The 15,985-nt window shown below is 41.6% G+C and overlaps 1 protein-coding gene across 2 annotated transcripts in view; it reads left to right on the forward strand.

The window, feature by feature from the left end:
* Window positions 1–3,487: 3,487 nt before the first annotated feature.
* Window positions 3,488–15,985, forward strand: part of polr3a (polymerase (RNA) III (DNA directed) polypeptide A) — a 52,135-nt gene continuing 39,637 nt past the window's right edge. For both annotated transcript variants that reach the window (XR_011962316.1, XM_072583431.1), the window contains exons 1-6: window positions 3,488–3,605; window positions 7,750–7,885; window positions 8,590–8,727; window positions 11,185–11,356; window positions 14,736–14,890; window positions 15,348–15,587. Coding sequence is in view for 1 of the 2 variants with exons in the window: in XM_072583431.1 (XP_072439532.1) it covers window positions 3,562–3,605; window positions 7,750–7,885; window positions 8,590–8,727; window positions 11,185–11,356; window positions 14,736–14,890; window positions 15,348–15,587 (885 nt within the window). In the remaining variant the exon portion in view is untranslated. The remainder of the gene's footprint in view (window positions 3,606–7,749; window positions 7,886–8,589; window positions 8,728–11,184; window positions 11,357–14,735; window positions 14,891–15,347; window positions 15,588–15,985) is intronic.

The following is a 15,985-nucleotide window of genomic DNA, read 5'->3' on the forward strand; positions in this document are numbered from 1 at the left end:
AATTAATTAGAATGGACAGCTTTGAGGTATGTAGGGAAGAGGTGTTGGAAATTCTGGAAAGGGTGAAAATAGATAAGTCCCCTGGGCCCGATGGCATTTATCCTAGGATTCTCTGGGAAGCAAGGGAGGAGATTGCAGAGCCATTGGCCTTGATTTTTATGTCCTCGTTGTCTACAGGAATAGTGCCAGAAGACTGGAGGCTAGCAAATGTGGTTCCCTTGTTCAAGAAGGGGAGTAGGGATAACCCTAGTAACTATAGGCCGGTGAGCCTCAATTCTGTTGTGAGCAAAGTCTTAGAGAGAATTGTAAGGGATAGGATTTATGAACATCTGGATAGGAATAATGTGATCAAGGATAGTCAACATGGTTTTGTGAAGGGCAGATCGTGCCTCAGGTTCCCCATGGTAGGCTACTGCAAAAAATATAGAGGTATGGCATTGGGGGTGAGTTGGAGGTTTGGATTAGGAATTGGCTGGCTGGAAGAAGACAGAGGGTAATAGTTGATGGTAAAGGTTCATCTTGGAGTGCAGTTACTAGCGGTGTTCCACAAGGATCTGTTTTGGGACCATTGCTGTTTGTCATTTTTATAAATGACCTGGAGGAGGGGCTAGAAGGTTGGGTGAGCAAATTTGCGGGTGATACAAAAGTTGGTGGAGTTGTTGACAGTGAGGAAGGATGTGTCAGGTTACAGCAAGATATAGATAAGCTGCAGAGCTGGGCAGAAAGGTGGCAAATGGAGTTCAATGTGGGTAAGTGTGAGGCGATTCACTTTGGTATGAGTAACAAAAAGATGGGGTCCTGGGCTAATGGTCGGATACTTGGTAGTGTGGATGAGCAGAGGGATCTTGGTGTCCATGTACACAGATCTCTGAAAGTTGCCACCCAGGTAAATAGTGCGGTGAAGAAGGCATATGGCGTACTGGCTTTTATTGGTAGAGGAATTGAGTTCCGGAGTCCTGAGGTCATGTTGCAGTTGTATAAGACTCTGGTGTGGCCGCATCTGGAGTATTGTGTGCAGTTTTGGTCGCCATACTACAGGAAGGATGTGGAGGCACTGGAACGGGTGCAGAAGAGGTTTGCCAGGATGTTGCCTGGTATGGTAGGAAGATCATATGAGGAAAGGCTGAGGCATTTGGGGCTGTTTTCATTGGAGAAAAGAAGGTTTAGGGGTGACTTGATAGAGGTGTACAAGATGATTAGGGGTTTAGATAGGGGTGACCATGAGAACCTTTTTCCACGTATGGAGTCAGCTATTACAAGGGGGCATAGCTTTAAATTAAGGGGTAGATATAGAACAGATGTTAGGGGTAGATTCTTTACTCAGCGAGTCGTGAGTTCATGGAATGCCCTGCCAGTAGCAGTGGTGGACTCTCCCTCTTTATGGGCATTTAAGCGGGCATTGGATAGGCATATGGAGGACAGTGGGCTAGTGTAGGTTAGGTGGGCTTGGATCGGCGCAACATCGAGGGCCAAAGGGCCTGTACTGCGCTGTAGTTTTCTATGTTCTATGTTCTATGTTCTCCCACTGCGAGATCTGACACCTGTCCTGGCTCACTGTCAAGCACCAAATCCAAACTGGCCTCTCCCTTTGTCAGCCTGTCTACATATTGAGTAAGGAAACCCTCCTGAACACACCTGACAAACAGGCCCATCCAAACCATCTGCACTAAGGAGCTTCCAGTCAGTATTGGGAAAGTTGAAGTCACACATAACAACAACCCTGCTACATCTGCATTTTTTCAAAATCTGCCGGCCTATGAGTTCTTCGATCTCCCTACTGATATTAGGGGGTCTGTTAAAAAAAACCCATTGAAGTGGCTGCTCCCTAGCTGTTCCTAACTTCTACCCATACTGACTCAGTTGACAAACCTTCCTCGACAACCTACGTTTCTGTAGCTGTGATGCACTCTCTGATTAGCAATGCTACACCCTCTCCTCTTTTCCACCCTCCCTGTTCTTTTTAAACATTCTAAACCCTGGAACATCTAGCAACCATTCCTGCCCCTATGAAACCCACGTCTCTATTATGGTCACAACATCATAGTCCCTCTCCATTATGGTCACAACATCATAGACTTACCGAGCTTTTCCAGTAATTTCTGTTTTTGTTACCTTCTACACTACCCTGTCTACCTGTGTCTCCACTTCCAAGGAACTATGCACCTGGACTCCAAGGTCCCTTTGTTTGGCAACACTGCCCAGGGCTTTACCATCAAGTGTATAGGTCCTGTCCTGATTTGCCTTTCCATAATGCAGCACCTCATATTTATCTAAATTCAACTCCATCTGCCACTCAGCCATTTGATCAAGATCCCGTTGTACTCTGAGGTAACATTCTTCGCTGTCCACTACAACATTAATTTTTGTGTTATCTGCAAACTTACTACCTCCTATATTCACATCCAAATTATTTATATAAACAACCAAAAACAGTGGATCCAGTGCCAGTCCTTGTGGCACACCACTGCTCATAGGTCTCTAGTCTGGAAATGAACCCTCCACCACCATACTCTGCCAATTTTGAGATGATTTTTTTAATCCAAATGGCTAGCTCTCACTGTATTCTACATGATCTAACCTTGCTAACCAGTGTGCCGTGCAAAACCTTGTCAAATGACTTGCTGAACTCCATATAGACAACGTTCACAGCTCTGCCTTCCTCACTTCTTCCAAAAACTTAATCAAGTTAGTGAGATGTGATTTCCCACACACAAAGCCACGTTGACTATCCCTAATTGGTCCTTGCCTTTCCAAATGTATGTAAATCTTATCCCTCTGAATTTCCAGGCTCGCCGGTCTAGAATTCCCTGGTTTTTCTTGCCACCTTTCTTAAATAATGGCACTATGTCAACCAACCTCCAGTCTTCCAGCATCTCACCTGTGGCTATCCATGATACAAATATCTCAGCAAGGGGTCCAGCAATCACTTCCCCAACTTCCCATAAAGTTCTGGTGTACGTTTGATCAGGTCCCACCTTTGTTGATATTGGACTCAAAATGTTAACCCTGCTTTCTCTGCAAAGATTCTACCAGACCTGGTGAGTTTCTGCAGCAACTTCTGCTTTGTGTGTCATAACATCCCTGAAGAAATTGTTTGAAACATCTCAATCAAGCATGAATTGCCGATATGGTAAAACTTCCTCCTGCTGATGAAAATTTACGCTGAGGATGAAAACTTTTGTATGGAAATAATCCAAGGATGGGTCTTAAAGATTTCAAGTGTTGGGCACATGGCTATTTATTTGGCAGTTTATCCTATGATAATACTCTCCGTGCTCTGAAAACTTTCCACTCACCTCGGTTTCTACACGTAACATACTCCAAAACGAGATAGAAAGTTCAGACGGTGCACAGTATTTCAGCCTCTGGCTGCAGTGTAATCCTCCCTCCACTGGTTGCGCTGCTGCTCGCTACTCCCTGCAGGACGGAGGCAGCGCGAGTGCCGGCGGGCGGCGCTGTCGGGGGAGGGTATTTGGAAGGTCGGTGCCGGGGTTGGAGCCGCAGGCCGTTGGAGTGTGAGGGTATCGGTGGTCGGTGGAGGCGGCCCCGAGAGCAGGCGGCATGGGGAAGGAACAGTTCAGGGAGACGGATGTGGCTAAGAAAATGTGAGTTGGGACGGCTGGAGCTTCAATAGAGAGCAGGGACTGTTCGTGGGGGACATGAGGGAAATGGAAGACATGGGGTGGGGAGATGGGGCGATTGGGGGAGGGGAGGGTGATGTGGGAAGATATGGGAGGGTGATGTGGGAAGATATGGGAGGGGGATGGGGAGGGTGATGTGGGAAGATATGGGAGGGGGATGGGGAGGGTGATGTGGGAAGATATGGGAGGGGGATGGGGAGGGTGATGTGGGAAGATATGGGAGGGGATGGGGAGGGTGATGTGGGAAGATATGGGAGGGGGATGGGGGAAGATATGGGAGGGGGATGGGGGAAGATATGGGAGGGGGATGGGGGAAGATATGGGAGGGGGATGGGGGAGGGGAGGGGGATGGGGGAAGATATGGGAGGGGGATGGGGGAGGGGAGGGGGATGGGGGAAGATATGGGAGGGGGATGGGGGAAGATATGGGAGGGGGAATGGGGGAGATGTGGGGTGGGGAATGGGTGACACAGGGGAGGGTAGGACATGTAAGGAGGGGGAAACGGGAAGGGAATGGGAGGCATGAGGTGGGAGAGACTTGGATGGGATGGAAGACATGATGGGAGAATGGATGACGTGGGTAGGAGAAAGTTGGGAGATATGAAGGGGGTCATTAGAGACATGAGAGATTGTGGTTTGAGCATAGTTTGGATGGTAGAAGTCGTATGTCTTAGAAAGGTGAGGATGTCATAAGTGGTCTTGTTGAGATTGGATATCATGAGGGGTCTTGGAGCTCATGGGGTGTTTGAAAGCTGAGGCATGAGGAAAGGTGGGGGAGTCATAACAGGGAACATGGATCTTGAGTGAGGGATATTATGATAGGTTGTGCGGTGGTCATTGGGGAACTGGAGAGCAGAGGCTTAAGGAGGGATGGGGAGATGTGTCAGAAATGGAGTAGGAGTGGAGTGATAGGATTAGTGGGTAATATTGAGTTGAATAAGGGGAATGTTTGACAGGCAAGTACATGTACTGTAGATGGCAGTAGTATATGTATGCTGTTGGTCCATTAATTACTACAGCTGTTCAAATATCCATGATCTATATTGACTGCTGAAGATTTGGCAGGGCCATGTGTAAACTTATCTGTAATGTTTAATTTAGAGTACACATAGATGACTCTCAGTCATTTTGCAGCTAATCCTGGTATCCTAAGTGAGGCTGAGAAGGAGGGATGTTGGGGACTACTGAGCCTTTTGTTTGGCAAGAGGACTGGGGAGTAGAATGTGCAAGAGTATGAAATTTTGGGTAAAATAGTGTAATGTTTTGGAAGTTTGAGATGTGATTGAGAGTTGGAGTACATGATCATGGAAAACTTGGTTTGGTGGAAAGTTTATTTTGAAAACGTGTTCTGGCTAGTACAAGTTGCTTAATGTTAGTCCCCACCTTTCTTGAGCATAATTCAGAGATGGTGCTTCTGCCAATTTGTAAGCAAAATGTCTCCATGCCCCTTTACTTGATCCTTTTTAATATAACAGTGGAAGTGCCAGGATCAGTCATTCTGAAAATTAACACTGGTCCAGTGGCAATGTCACTGGACGTGCATATGAATTAGTGCAGTAGTAGGCTACTTGGCCCTTTAAGTCTGCCCTGCATTGTCTGAAATAAGGTCATGGTTGATCTGTTTGTGTTCCAAATTCTACATTCCCACCTATCCCTGCGAAGATATTTTGTGGTCCCATCTCCATTACTTTCTGAGGTAGAGTATTCCAAAGTGTCTCAATGCTCAAAAGCAACATTTCTCCCTCATCTATGTCCTAAAAGGGTGATTCCTAATTTCAAAACACTGTCCCCTAGTTCTGGGTTGGGCCACAAGATGAAACATTATTTCCACATCCACCTTGTCCGGACTATTTTAAACATCAATCAAATCGTGCCTTGTTCTTCTGAATTGTAGTGAAAATGAGCACAGCCTGTCCAATTTTTTCTCTTAAGAGAGTCCTCCTGTTCCTATATACTATATCGATCTAGTAGGCCATGTTTCTGTAATAACTGTTGATGACATTCATTTAAATATGCACTACCAATCCATTAACTTTATTATCAACATAGTACACATTGAGATGCAGATTCTTTAGTGTTTTTTTATCTTGTAATACCTAGTTGTGACTGCTAGTATATTCTTAGGGCTTTTTTTCTCTCTCCCTTCGTGCCATTCTCTGACCTTCATTTCCAAATTCATATTTTGCTGTGCTGCCTTGGCTCTATGCTTGGATTTGTTACAACTACCCAAACTTTATCATTCAGCTTCCTTGTTTAATTTAAAGCCATCTCTACTTTCCTAGTTATGTAGCCTAAACAAATATCTGTTCCAGCATGGCTCAGGTGTGGACTGTCCCAGCTATATAGATCCCACTTTCCCCATGCTGGTGCCCCACGAATCAGAACTGACTTCAGCTCATCGAATCTGCGCCAGTCAAAAACGACCACCTAACTATTCTAATGTCATTTACCAGCACTTAGATCATTGCCTTGTATGCCTTAGCATTGCAAACGCTCATCTAAATACTTAAATGTTATGAGGGTTTCAGCCTCTACTAGTCTTACAGGCAGTGAGTTCTCAATTCCCACTATCCTCTGGATAAAAAGGTTTTTCCTCACCTCTCTAAATTTTCTGTCCTTTTTCTTAAATCTATGACCTGGGTCATTGATTCTTCCATCAGCAGAAAAGGCTTCTTGCTGTCTATCCTATCTTTGCTCCTCATAATTTTTATATCTCAGTCACATCCTCTCTCAATTTCCCTGCTTTTAAAAAGAAACAACTCCAGTCTGTCCAATTTCTCTTCATAACTGAAACTTTTCAGCCCAGGCAGAATCCTTGTAAAGCTCCTCTACGACCACTACAGTGTTTTCACATTACTCCATAATGTGGGTTCCAGAGCTGCACGCAATGCTCTAGCTTTGACCTAACCAATGTTTCATATAATTCCAACAGGACTTCCCTGCTTTTAAACTCTCTTTGTCTTATCTTATAAAGGCAAGAATACCATTTACTGTACCCTCTTAACAACTTTATACCTGTTGATACCTTAAGGGAACCAATGTACTTGCACACCAAGATCCTTCTGATCCTTGGTGCTTTCCAGCATCCTACCATTCGTCATATATTCTTTTGTCTTGTATGTCCTGTCCAAATGCATCACCTTACATGCATCTGAATTGAATTCCATTTGCCACTGGTCAGTCCATGTGACCACCCAGTCTCTATCCTCTTGTAAGCTAAGGTTATCTGCCCCAGTATTGGACACCCCTCACTTCTCAAATTTTATCCATCTTCTGCTAGTTTTCATGCAGCTCAAGTCAATAATCCAGCAATGATATTTTTTGAGGTTCTGCTTTTTAAATTGGAACCTGATTTTTTCACACTACTGTCAAATTGTCATAAAATAAGCCTCGTTCATTTCTGTTCTTTAATGGGAGAATTCAGTGTTGGTTAGTGTTCTAGCCTGCACTTCCTAACTGCCATCTCAGTAGTCTAGTGGTTCAAGGCCAAAAATGGTTAATCTGTAAGTGATGGCTTTTCCAGTGCTGCCCACTTTCCATGTAAGTATTAAAGAAAAAGAATGATGTTTCGTATACTGGTAAGAATGCTGGATTCATCCATTTTGAGTTTTGAAGATTTGGTTTTTGGTGTTTCTTATTGGCGAATAAGAGGTGAACACACTCGGCTTGTAAAGTTCTTGCTCATGCTAGAAACTTCACTGCATGCATAGAACACCAGGAGAAAGACTCATTGACAATTTGGAAACTATGAGCATTTTTAAAAAAACTTTGAGCATTTTTTTAACCTTTTAGAATTGCCACGTGTGTTTTAATAAGTCTGGTCCATTGTTTGATGAAAGATGTAATGGTTTATAAATCCTAGTCATGTAGATGAATTAATATTGAGTACCTGATGAATACACTTAATGCTTCAAGTGGAATTCTGGGGTTAGAAGTGGCCTGTTAGCAATCATGTGTGTAAAGAATTAAACTAACATTTGTCAGAAAGATATAAACAAAATTAAAATTGTTATTTTGTGCCAGTTATCTTTTTAATTCAGACTGATCTGTTTCTCTGTTATATGCAACATACGAGACCATAGTGACCCTAGCTTTGTTTCCTCATAAAGAAGCCACATATGTTTTGGGATGAAGTCTGCAGAGCAGATGAGGCAGCAAGCGCATATCCAAGTGGTCAGCAAGAACCTGTATAGTCAAGATAACAGTCATACTCCTTTGACCCATGGTGTACTAGATCATCGCATGGTAAGCTCAGAATTCATATGCACTAATATTGTAGTAACAAGGCTTTTTAAGATAACTATCTTTAGGATTGCATTATCAAGTGAAAGCATTAAGTACTGTTGCTAATTGGCTTGTACAGTATTTCTCCTTTTTGAAGTTATGGGTGCAGTTTAATTTTTTGAACTACCAGTCATAATCTGAGGTAATCTAATAGCCACCTATCTGGACGGCATGGTCAGTCAGTAGTTAGCACTGCTGCCTCTCAGCACCAGGAACTTGGGTTTGAATCCAGCCCCAGGCGGCTTTCTGTGTGGATGCACATTCTTCCTGTGTCAGTGTGGGCTTCTTCTGGGTAATCCAGCTTCCCGCCCCCCCGCACAATCCAAAGATGTGTGGGTTAGGTGGATTGGCCAGGCTAAATTGCCCATAGTGTACAGGGATTTGTAGGTTAGGTGAATTAGCCATGAGAAAATTTGGGGTTACAAGGAAAGGGTAAGGGGATGGGTTTGAGTTGGATGTTCTTTGTGGAGTCGGTATTGCCTTCAAATGGCCTACTTCCACACTGTCAAAAATACCAGATGGTAACAATCTAGAAGAAAATATATTTAATTGTGATGCAGTATATGTTGCTATTAAATTGATTGGAAAGCAGTTTTATGACTTTGCTATTCTGTCATGGAACAGTAATATGTTCTTAATCAATCTTAACACTCGTACTTCAATAGGGAACCAGTGAGAAGGATCGTCCGTGTGAAACATGTGGGAAGAATCTAGCTGATTGCATTGGACATTATGGATACATTGACTTGGAGCTGCCATGTTTCCATGTTGGTTATTTTAAAGCTATTATTGGCATCTTGCAGGTAGGAAAAATAACATACAGTTGCTGTTAATGTACGAATTCTGCAAATGGTAACCTTGTTGGTTAGCTGTGGGATTGAATTTGGTTCATTAAGATAATTGTGTTGTACCATTATTCAAAGGGGTGCAAAGGATAAACTAATTAATTATAGGCCACACAATCTGCTTGCTTTCCTTCATTGATGAGGTATTATGGAACTATGTCAGACACTGGTTAAGTCACAGCTGAAATGTATTGTACAGCTTGGCTTGCTACATTGCAGGAACGGAATAATTGTTCTAGATATTGTACCGTGGGAATTTATAACTATGTTACCAGAGTTTGAACATTTTAGCTTTAAGGAAAGTTTAGATGGGCAAGAGTTGCTTTCCTTAGAATTTAGCAGGTTGGGCTTGTATAGAGTGGATTGGGAAGATCTATTTCTCCCTAATGGAGAAGCAGTTTACCAAAGGGCATAATTTAAGGTAACTGATAGAAGAACTAGAGGGACATGATGAAATGCCTTTTCACTCAAGGGTGGTGAGTGCTTTGAAGATGCTACCCAGTTTGGTGGGTGAATGCCAGAACCCTCGATTCATTTAGGTAAAAAAAAAACCTGAATCCACGCCTGAAATGCTGTAATCTGTAAGGCTGTGGACCAGATGGTGGGAAGTAGACTTAGATGAGCAGCTAACTTATTTGATCAATGCGGACAGGAGGGGCTTTATGGTCACTTTCTGTGCCATAACCTATAACCCAAACTCACTTGTTTAGCTATGAAGACAAATTGTCTAATGTTCTGAAATTAGTTTCCAGTTGTCTGCATTACATTTCTCTTTCTCTTATAAGGTTTTGAACTCTAGCTCAAAAGAAAGTGTTTGGAAAATGGAAATGTCACAGAGCAACAGGGAGCTCTGAACTTTTGGTTGAACTTTGTGGATCAATCCACCTGATATATACTGACGTCAAAGTGTTTGATGCTGTCAGTGTGTGGAAAGAAGTGGCAGTGATCATCAAAGTATTTATAATTTTTGACCTTGATAGGTGTATCTGAATTTGAGCAAAAATATGCCTTGATTGTGGGTGACCTTATTTTCAAAATGGTCATTTTATGTACTGTAAATGCATTTCAACAATCTTGAAGAACGAACAGATTTTATTAAGAAGGGTTTGGAGGGATATGGGCGAAATGCTAGCATATGGGACTAGATCACAGTTTAGGCAGAACGATCTGTTTCCGTGCTGTATAACTCAGTGACTATAGTCAGTAGCATTGCTGAAAATACCCCTCCTGCACAACAGGGAGAATTTTGTGGTTACAATTTATTTTATTTGACTTCAAGCTGCTCTAACTTGGAGTAGAGAATAATGAACAAGGTTTTTCAGTGTTACTTAACCAGCATTAGGTCAGTCAGAGGGAAGCAAAGACAAGATGATGAACTTATGAGCAGATTGAAAATATTTGGAAGGGAGAACTGTTGTAATAACTGTTTCTTTAACAAAACTTGCTGCACCTCTTTCGGCTGTGTTTTAAGTTGTACAAACTCTTGGTGCGCCTTAGACGTTTAGTTATTTTGTAATTTTGAATGTCTATGATAGATTGTTCATTCTGTATTTCATTATGCAAGTTTTGCATACATAATAGGGTAAATAGTGGAGTGCCACAGGGATTAGTGCTAGGGGGCGTATCTATTTACAGGAAATATTAATGATTTGGATGAGGGAAGTGAACGTACTCAGGTTGAAAGTACTATCATCAAGTTTGCAATGACACAAGATTCGGTGGGAAGGAATGTGATGAGGATAATACAATTTGCAAAGGGACATAGGTTAAGCGAGTAGGGGGATAAACTTAGCAAATGGAATATAATGTGGGAAAGTGTAATGCTGTGAACTTTGGCAAATAGAATAAAAAAGATTTTTATTTAAATGGAGAAAGACTGCAGAAAGCTGCAATACAGAGATTTAGGGGTCCCCGTGCATGAATCACAAACAGCTAGTGTCTAAGACTGAGATGGGGAAGAACTTTTTCTGTGGCAGTGGAATTCTTTACTGCAGAGGGCTATCAAGGTTGGGTTGTCAAGTATATTCAAGATTGAGATCGATTTTTAATCATTAAGGGAGTCAGGGTTATGGGGATAAAGCAGGAATGTTGAGTTTAGAATTATCAATTCGGTTAGGATCTCATCGAATAGCAAAGCAGACTCAGGCCAATTGGCCTACTTTTGCTCGTGTCTTATGCCAACAATCACACAGCAAGATTCCTTCTTGTCTTTAGTGGGCTAGAATATTGAAAACGGCAGTTAATGTCCTTAAGATAGATTGTACTTGGCTTGGATCTAACATTCACTATCGTGTTCAACTCCCAATCTCTGATTAAAAGTCTAATTCACTGTGTCATGCATGCACACCTACCTGCAGTTGTCTAGGAAGCTAATGGTTCAAGCTGCTTATGCTTTGGTATGTTTATTTTTCGCAGATGATCTGTAAAGTATGCTCTCACATCCTGCTGTCTCAAGAAGAAAAGAAACTATTTCTCGATACTTTAAAAAGACCTGGTTTAACCTATCTTCAGAAACGAGGCCTAAAGAAAAAAGTTTCTGAGAAATGCAGGAAAAGGACCTTTTGTCTATATTGTGGATCCTTCAATGGTAGGAGTTTATTGTAAAGTATTGTTGGTATTTAGTTAATTGTGGAAAATATACACAAAAAATACTTAATTTATAACTTACCATAGTTGAGTGTTTCTGTATGCCTCGTCAGCTTGGTTGTTCATTAATAACTTTTATCACTGTTGTAAACTGTGGAATATTACTGGGTAGTGCATTAATCGAGGATTTAGGCTTATGCTCGAAACGTCGACTCTCCTCCTCCTCAGATGCTACCTGACTAGCTGTACTTTTCCAGCACCACACTTTTTGACTCTGATCTCAGGGCATCTGCAGTCCTCACTTTCTCCTAGTTGTCTATCTGGACTTCAGTGAGGCATTTGACAAAGTTCAGCAAAGTTAGATCACATGGTGTACAGAGAGAACTAGCCATTTGGATACAAAATTGGCTCGCAGATAGGAATCAGGGTGGTGGTGGAGGGTGCTTTCGGACTGGAGGTCTGTGACCAGCGGTGTGCCGTGAGGATCAGTACTGGGTCCACTGCTCTTTGTCATTTTTATAAATGACTTGGCTTTAAATATAGGAGGTATGATTAGTAAGTTTGTAGATGTCATCAAAATCAGTGGTGTTGTGGACAGTGAAGAACGTTATCTCAGAGTACAGCAGGATCTTGATCAGATGGGCTGAAGGGCTGACGATTTTAATCTCTAAGTGTGAGTTGCTGCAATTTGTTAGGGCAGAATTTATACACTTAATGGTAAGGTTCTGGGGAGTGTTGCGGAACAAGGGGACCTTGGAGTCCAGATTCATAGTTCCTTGTCAGTGGACTTGTAGGTAGACAGGGTAATGAGTGAAGCGCTTGGTATGCTTGCCTTTATTGATCAGTGAATTGAGTGTAGGAGTTGGGAGGTCATATTGCAGCTGTACAGGACATTGGTTAAGCCACTTTTGGAATATTGCGTTCAATTCTGGTCTCCCAGCTATAGGAAAGATGTTGTGAAACTTGAAAGTTTTCAGAAAAGATTTAAAGAATGTTGCCAGGGTTGGAGAGTTTGAGCTATAGGAAGAGGCTGATTAGGCTAGGACTATTTTCTCTGGAGCATCGGAGGCTGAGGCATGACCTTATAGAAGTTCATAAAATCATGAGAGACATGGATAGGGTGAATAGTGAAGTTCTTTTCCCAGGGAAGGGGAGTCCAGAACTAGAGGGAATAGGTTTAAGGACATGCAGGTGCTGGGCATCCTCCATCGCCAAACCCTAACCATCCAATGCCTAATCCATCCACACAGGATTAATGTGGATTTCATCAGTTTCCTCATGTCCCCTCCCCCACACCTATCCCAGTCCCAAGCGTCCAAATCTGCACCGCCCTCTTTCTCTTGACCTGTCCATCGTCTTTCCCATCTATCCGCTCCATGCTCCTCTCTGACTTATCATTTTCTCCCCCATCTTCTGATTAGTTCTTTTTCCTGAGGTCCTTACACACTTGGTGCAACTGCAACGCACCAATCTCTGTGAACAGGCAACCAAATTTATTAAGTGCAGTACAGTACAAGCTTTGGGGAAACTCTGAACACTCCTCACCATGCTTGTGAGTCATGTCTAGGGGTCTCTCTGTGAACAAAGGAAACAGTCCTTCCTTTACATATAATCTTTACATCACAGTTAGTAAGGCCCACAAGACAACCCACAGTCACATGCCACTCAAGATACAATACAGGGACCACCTCACCTCCAGAAACAATATAATGCACATCATCACTTAATGGTCAGATCTGGTGTGAATTGTATTTTTTAAAAACTATCGGGAGTAGTCAGAATTCCAATTATAATGTTCTTACTGATTTCTGAATAGGGGTTGAAAATGTAAATCATCCCTGAATGGCAAGGGATGGGAATGTAGACCTCCCACTTCGACCTATAAGACAAAGACACATTACCCTACCCCCGGGACATTCAATTTTTTGCAGATTAGCAGAGCAAATTAACATCACTTTTTTAATATCTCTTTAATATCACACTTCATTTACCTATTGCATTCTCGGCTGCCTACCCCACAGCCCCAAACCCCCCCCCCAATTTGTTTCTCAGCCCCTGGCCCACAGGCTTCATTCCTGAAGAAGGTATATGCTCGAAACGTCGATTCTCCTGCTCCTCAGATGGTGCCTGATCTGCTGTGTTTTTCCAGCACCACAGACTCAACTCTGATCTCCAGCATCTGCAGTCCTCACTTTTTCCTATGGTTGATCTTCCCCAGGCTTCAACTCCTCTTTGTAGGTAAAAACAATGACTGCAGATGCTGAAAACCAAATACTGGATTAGTGGTGCTGGAAGAGCACAGCAGTTCAGGCAGCATCCAACGCTGCTCGTTGGATGCTGCCTGAACTGCTGTGCTCTTCCAGCACCACTAATCCAGTATTCAACTCCTCTTTGTGCCAGTCCCTCTTTGCCTTGAACCTCTGATATTTTGAGACCCGTCAACTTCCTCTTTAAATGTTTTCAGTGATCTAACCTCCATTACTGTCTTGGATAGAAATTTCCAGACATGCATAACAGTCTAGGAGACGAAATTCTTCAGCCTTTTAGTCACCTACTGCTGATTCCTGGAAAAAACGCCTAAATCCTCTGGTCTGCCACCAGTTTTTGACATTTCATCTGCCTTAGTTTTTGGTTGGATACTCTGCTTGACTACCTTTGTTAACCTAAGGTAGTTCATCCTTCTCGTCAAGTCCTTATTTTTGACTAGACTAAATTTTTCTTGACCATTATGAAATGTCTGCTTAACTGTTTGCCCCTGGTCATCTATTGACTATCCCCTTAAATCTATTTTCTCAGCCTGCTTTAGTCAACTCCTTCCTCATACTTCTGTAATTTCTCTTATTTAAGTGCAGGTCAACGATTTGAGACCCAGGTTACTCTCCCTCAAACTGAATTTGAAATTATACCATATTGTGATCTCTGTTCCTCCAGACATGGTCACAAGATCCATTATTAATCCTAATTCATTACACATTACTAGATCTAAAATAGCTTGTTCCTGTGATATGTCTGAAATGTATTGCTCCAAGAATAATCCTTGATGCACTATAAATTTGTTTTCTTGTCACCCAAGCATTTTTGATCTGTCCAATCATTATACTGTTTATAATCGTTCACGCCACTTGTAGTGCCTTTCTTACATGCCTCCTTTACATTCAAATTTATACTTTACCACACAGTGAATAATCCCTCCAGGAATTATAAACAACTTCTATTCATGACTCCCTTGCTATTTCTTATTTCTGCCAAAACTGATTCCACATCACTATCCCAGAAATAAAGACGTTTTCCTAGCCCTTATCACAAATTGGACAGTTTTTTTGTATTTGTTTTTTCAGCTTGTTCTTTAGTTAAAATGTTGGCACTTTTATTTTAAATAGGTCCTGTGAAAAAATGTGGCTTATTGAAAATTATTCATGAAAAATACAAGACAAATAAGAAAGTGATGGATCCTGTGGTATCAGATTTTCTACAGTCTTTTGATATTGCCATAGAACACAACAAAGAAGTGGAGGCGTTGCTTGGAAGAGCTCAGGTTAGTGTTGTGATCTTCAAATTCTGCACTTTATTATCAAATTGAATGATCTTACATAGTTTTATTAGTTTTTTGGATTGGTAAGATTGATAATGTGAGGTCTATTTGAGAACCTGACCAGCAGTGCAATGTAATAACTCAAAAGAAAATATGAACTATGGAATGAAGTTAATTATAGCACTTGAAATTCTAATAGATATATTAAAGTTAAACTTTAATGGGTAACCACTGTAAAGGTTTTCACAGAGCTAATCTTTGATTATCTTAACTATTGTAGATATGGATACTACAGCACAGATATTTTAAATATATAAATTAATTTGTACATTATTGTAGTATGCTACTTTATTCAGTTAAAATTTGCTTGCTGCTCATATGATTTCTGAGTACAGCATTAATTTATACCACTGGCATCTGGGGAAAAACAAGTTGTAACAACTCTCACTTCATTTTTCAGGAGAATCTAAATCCTCTTGTGGTGTTAAATATGTTTAAAAGAATTCCCTCAGAAGACATCCCACTGCTGCTTATGAACCTGGAAGCAGGAAAACCTGCAGACCTAGTCCTTACTCGATTACTCGTTCCTCCACTTTGTATCAGACCTTCAGTGGTCAGTGATCTTAAATCGGGAACTAATGAGGATGACTTAACAATGAAGCTGACAGAAATCATCTTCTTAAACGATGTAATTAAAAAGGTCAGGCAATGTTTCTAGTACTGATATTTTGCACAGCATTAGAATATAATATTTGATGATGAACATGTGTTTAACATGCAGATGTGTAGTGAACCGATCTACTATGTAATAATTACAATAAGTAATACAGATTGTAAATAATACGTTTTTGGAAAAGACATTCCCTGAAAACATTAGCAAAGATTAGCCTAAACAGATATAAATTTGTTTCTTGTGATAGGTTCTTTTCCCAAGGTTTCACACATGAGATGCAATTTGCACACATTAACCTCTGCAAACAGTTAAAGTTTATTAAAGCTTGTACAAGCTAGGTGATCCCTTGGACCCCTCTTCGCAGGCATGCAAAGTCGAGTCAAAGAGGCCCCGAATAAAGAAAATGCCTCCTCGTTACACAGGTC

The sequence above is a fragment of the Chiloscyllium punctatum genome, chromosome 13 (assembly GCF_047496795.1).
Source record: "Chiloscyllium punctatum isolate Juve2018m chromosome 13, sChiPun1.3, whole genome shotgun sequence".
In the NCBI taxonomy this organism is placed as follows: domain Eukaryota; kingdom Metazoa; phylum Chordata; class Chondrichthyes; order Orectolobiformes; family Hemiscylliidae; genus Chiloscyllium; species Chiloscyllium punctatum.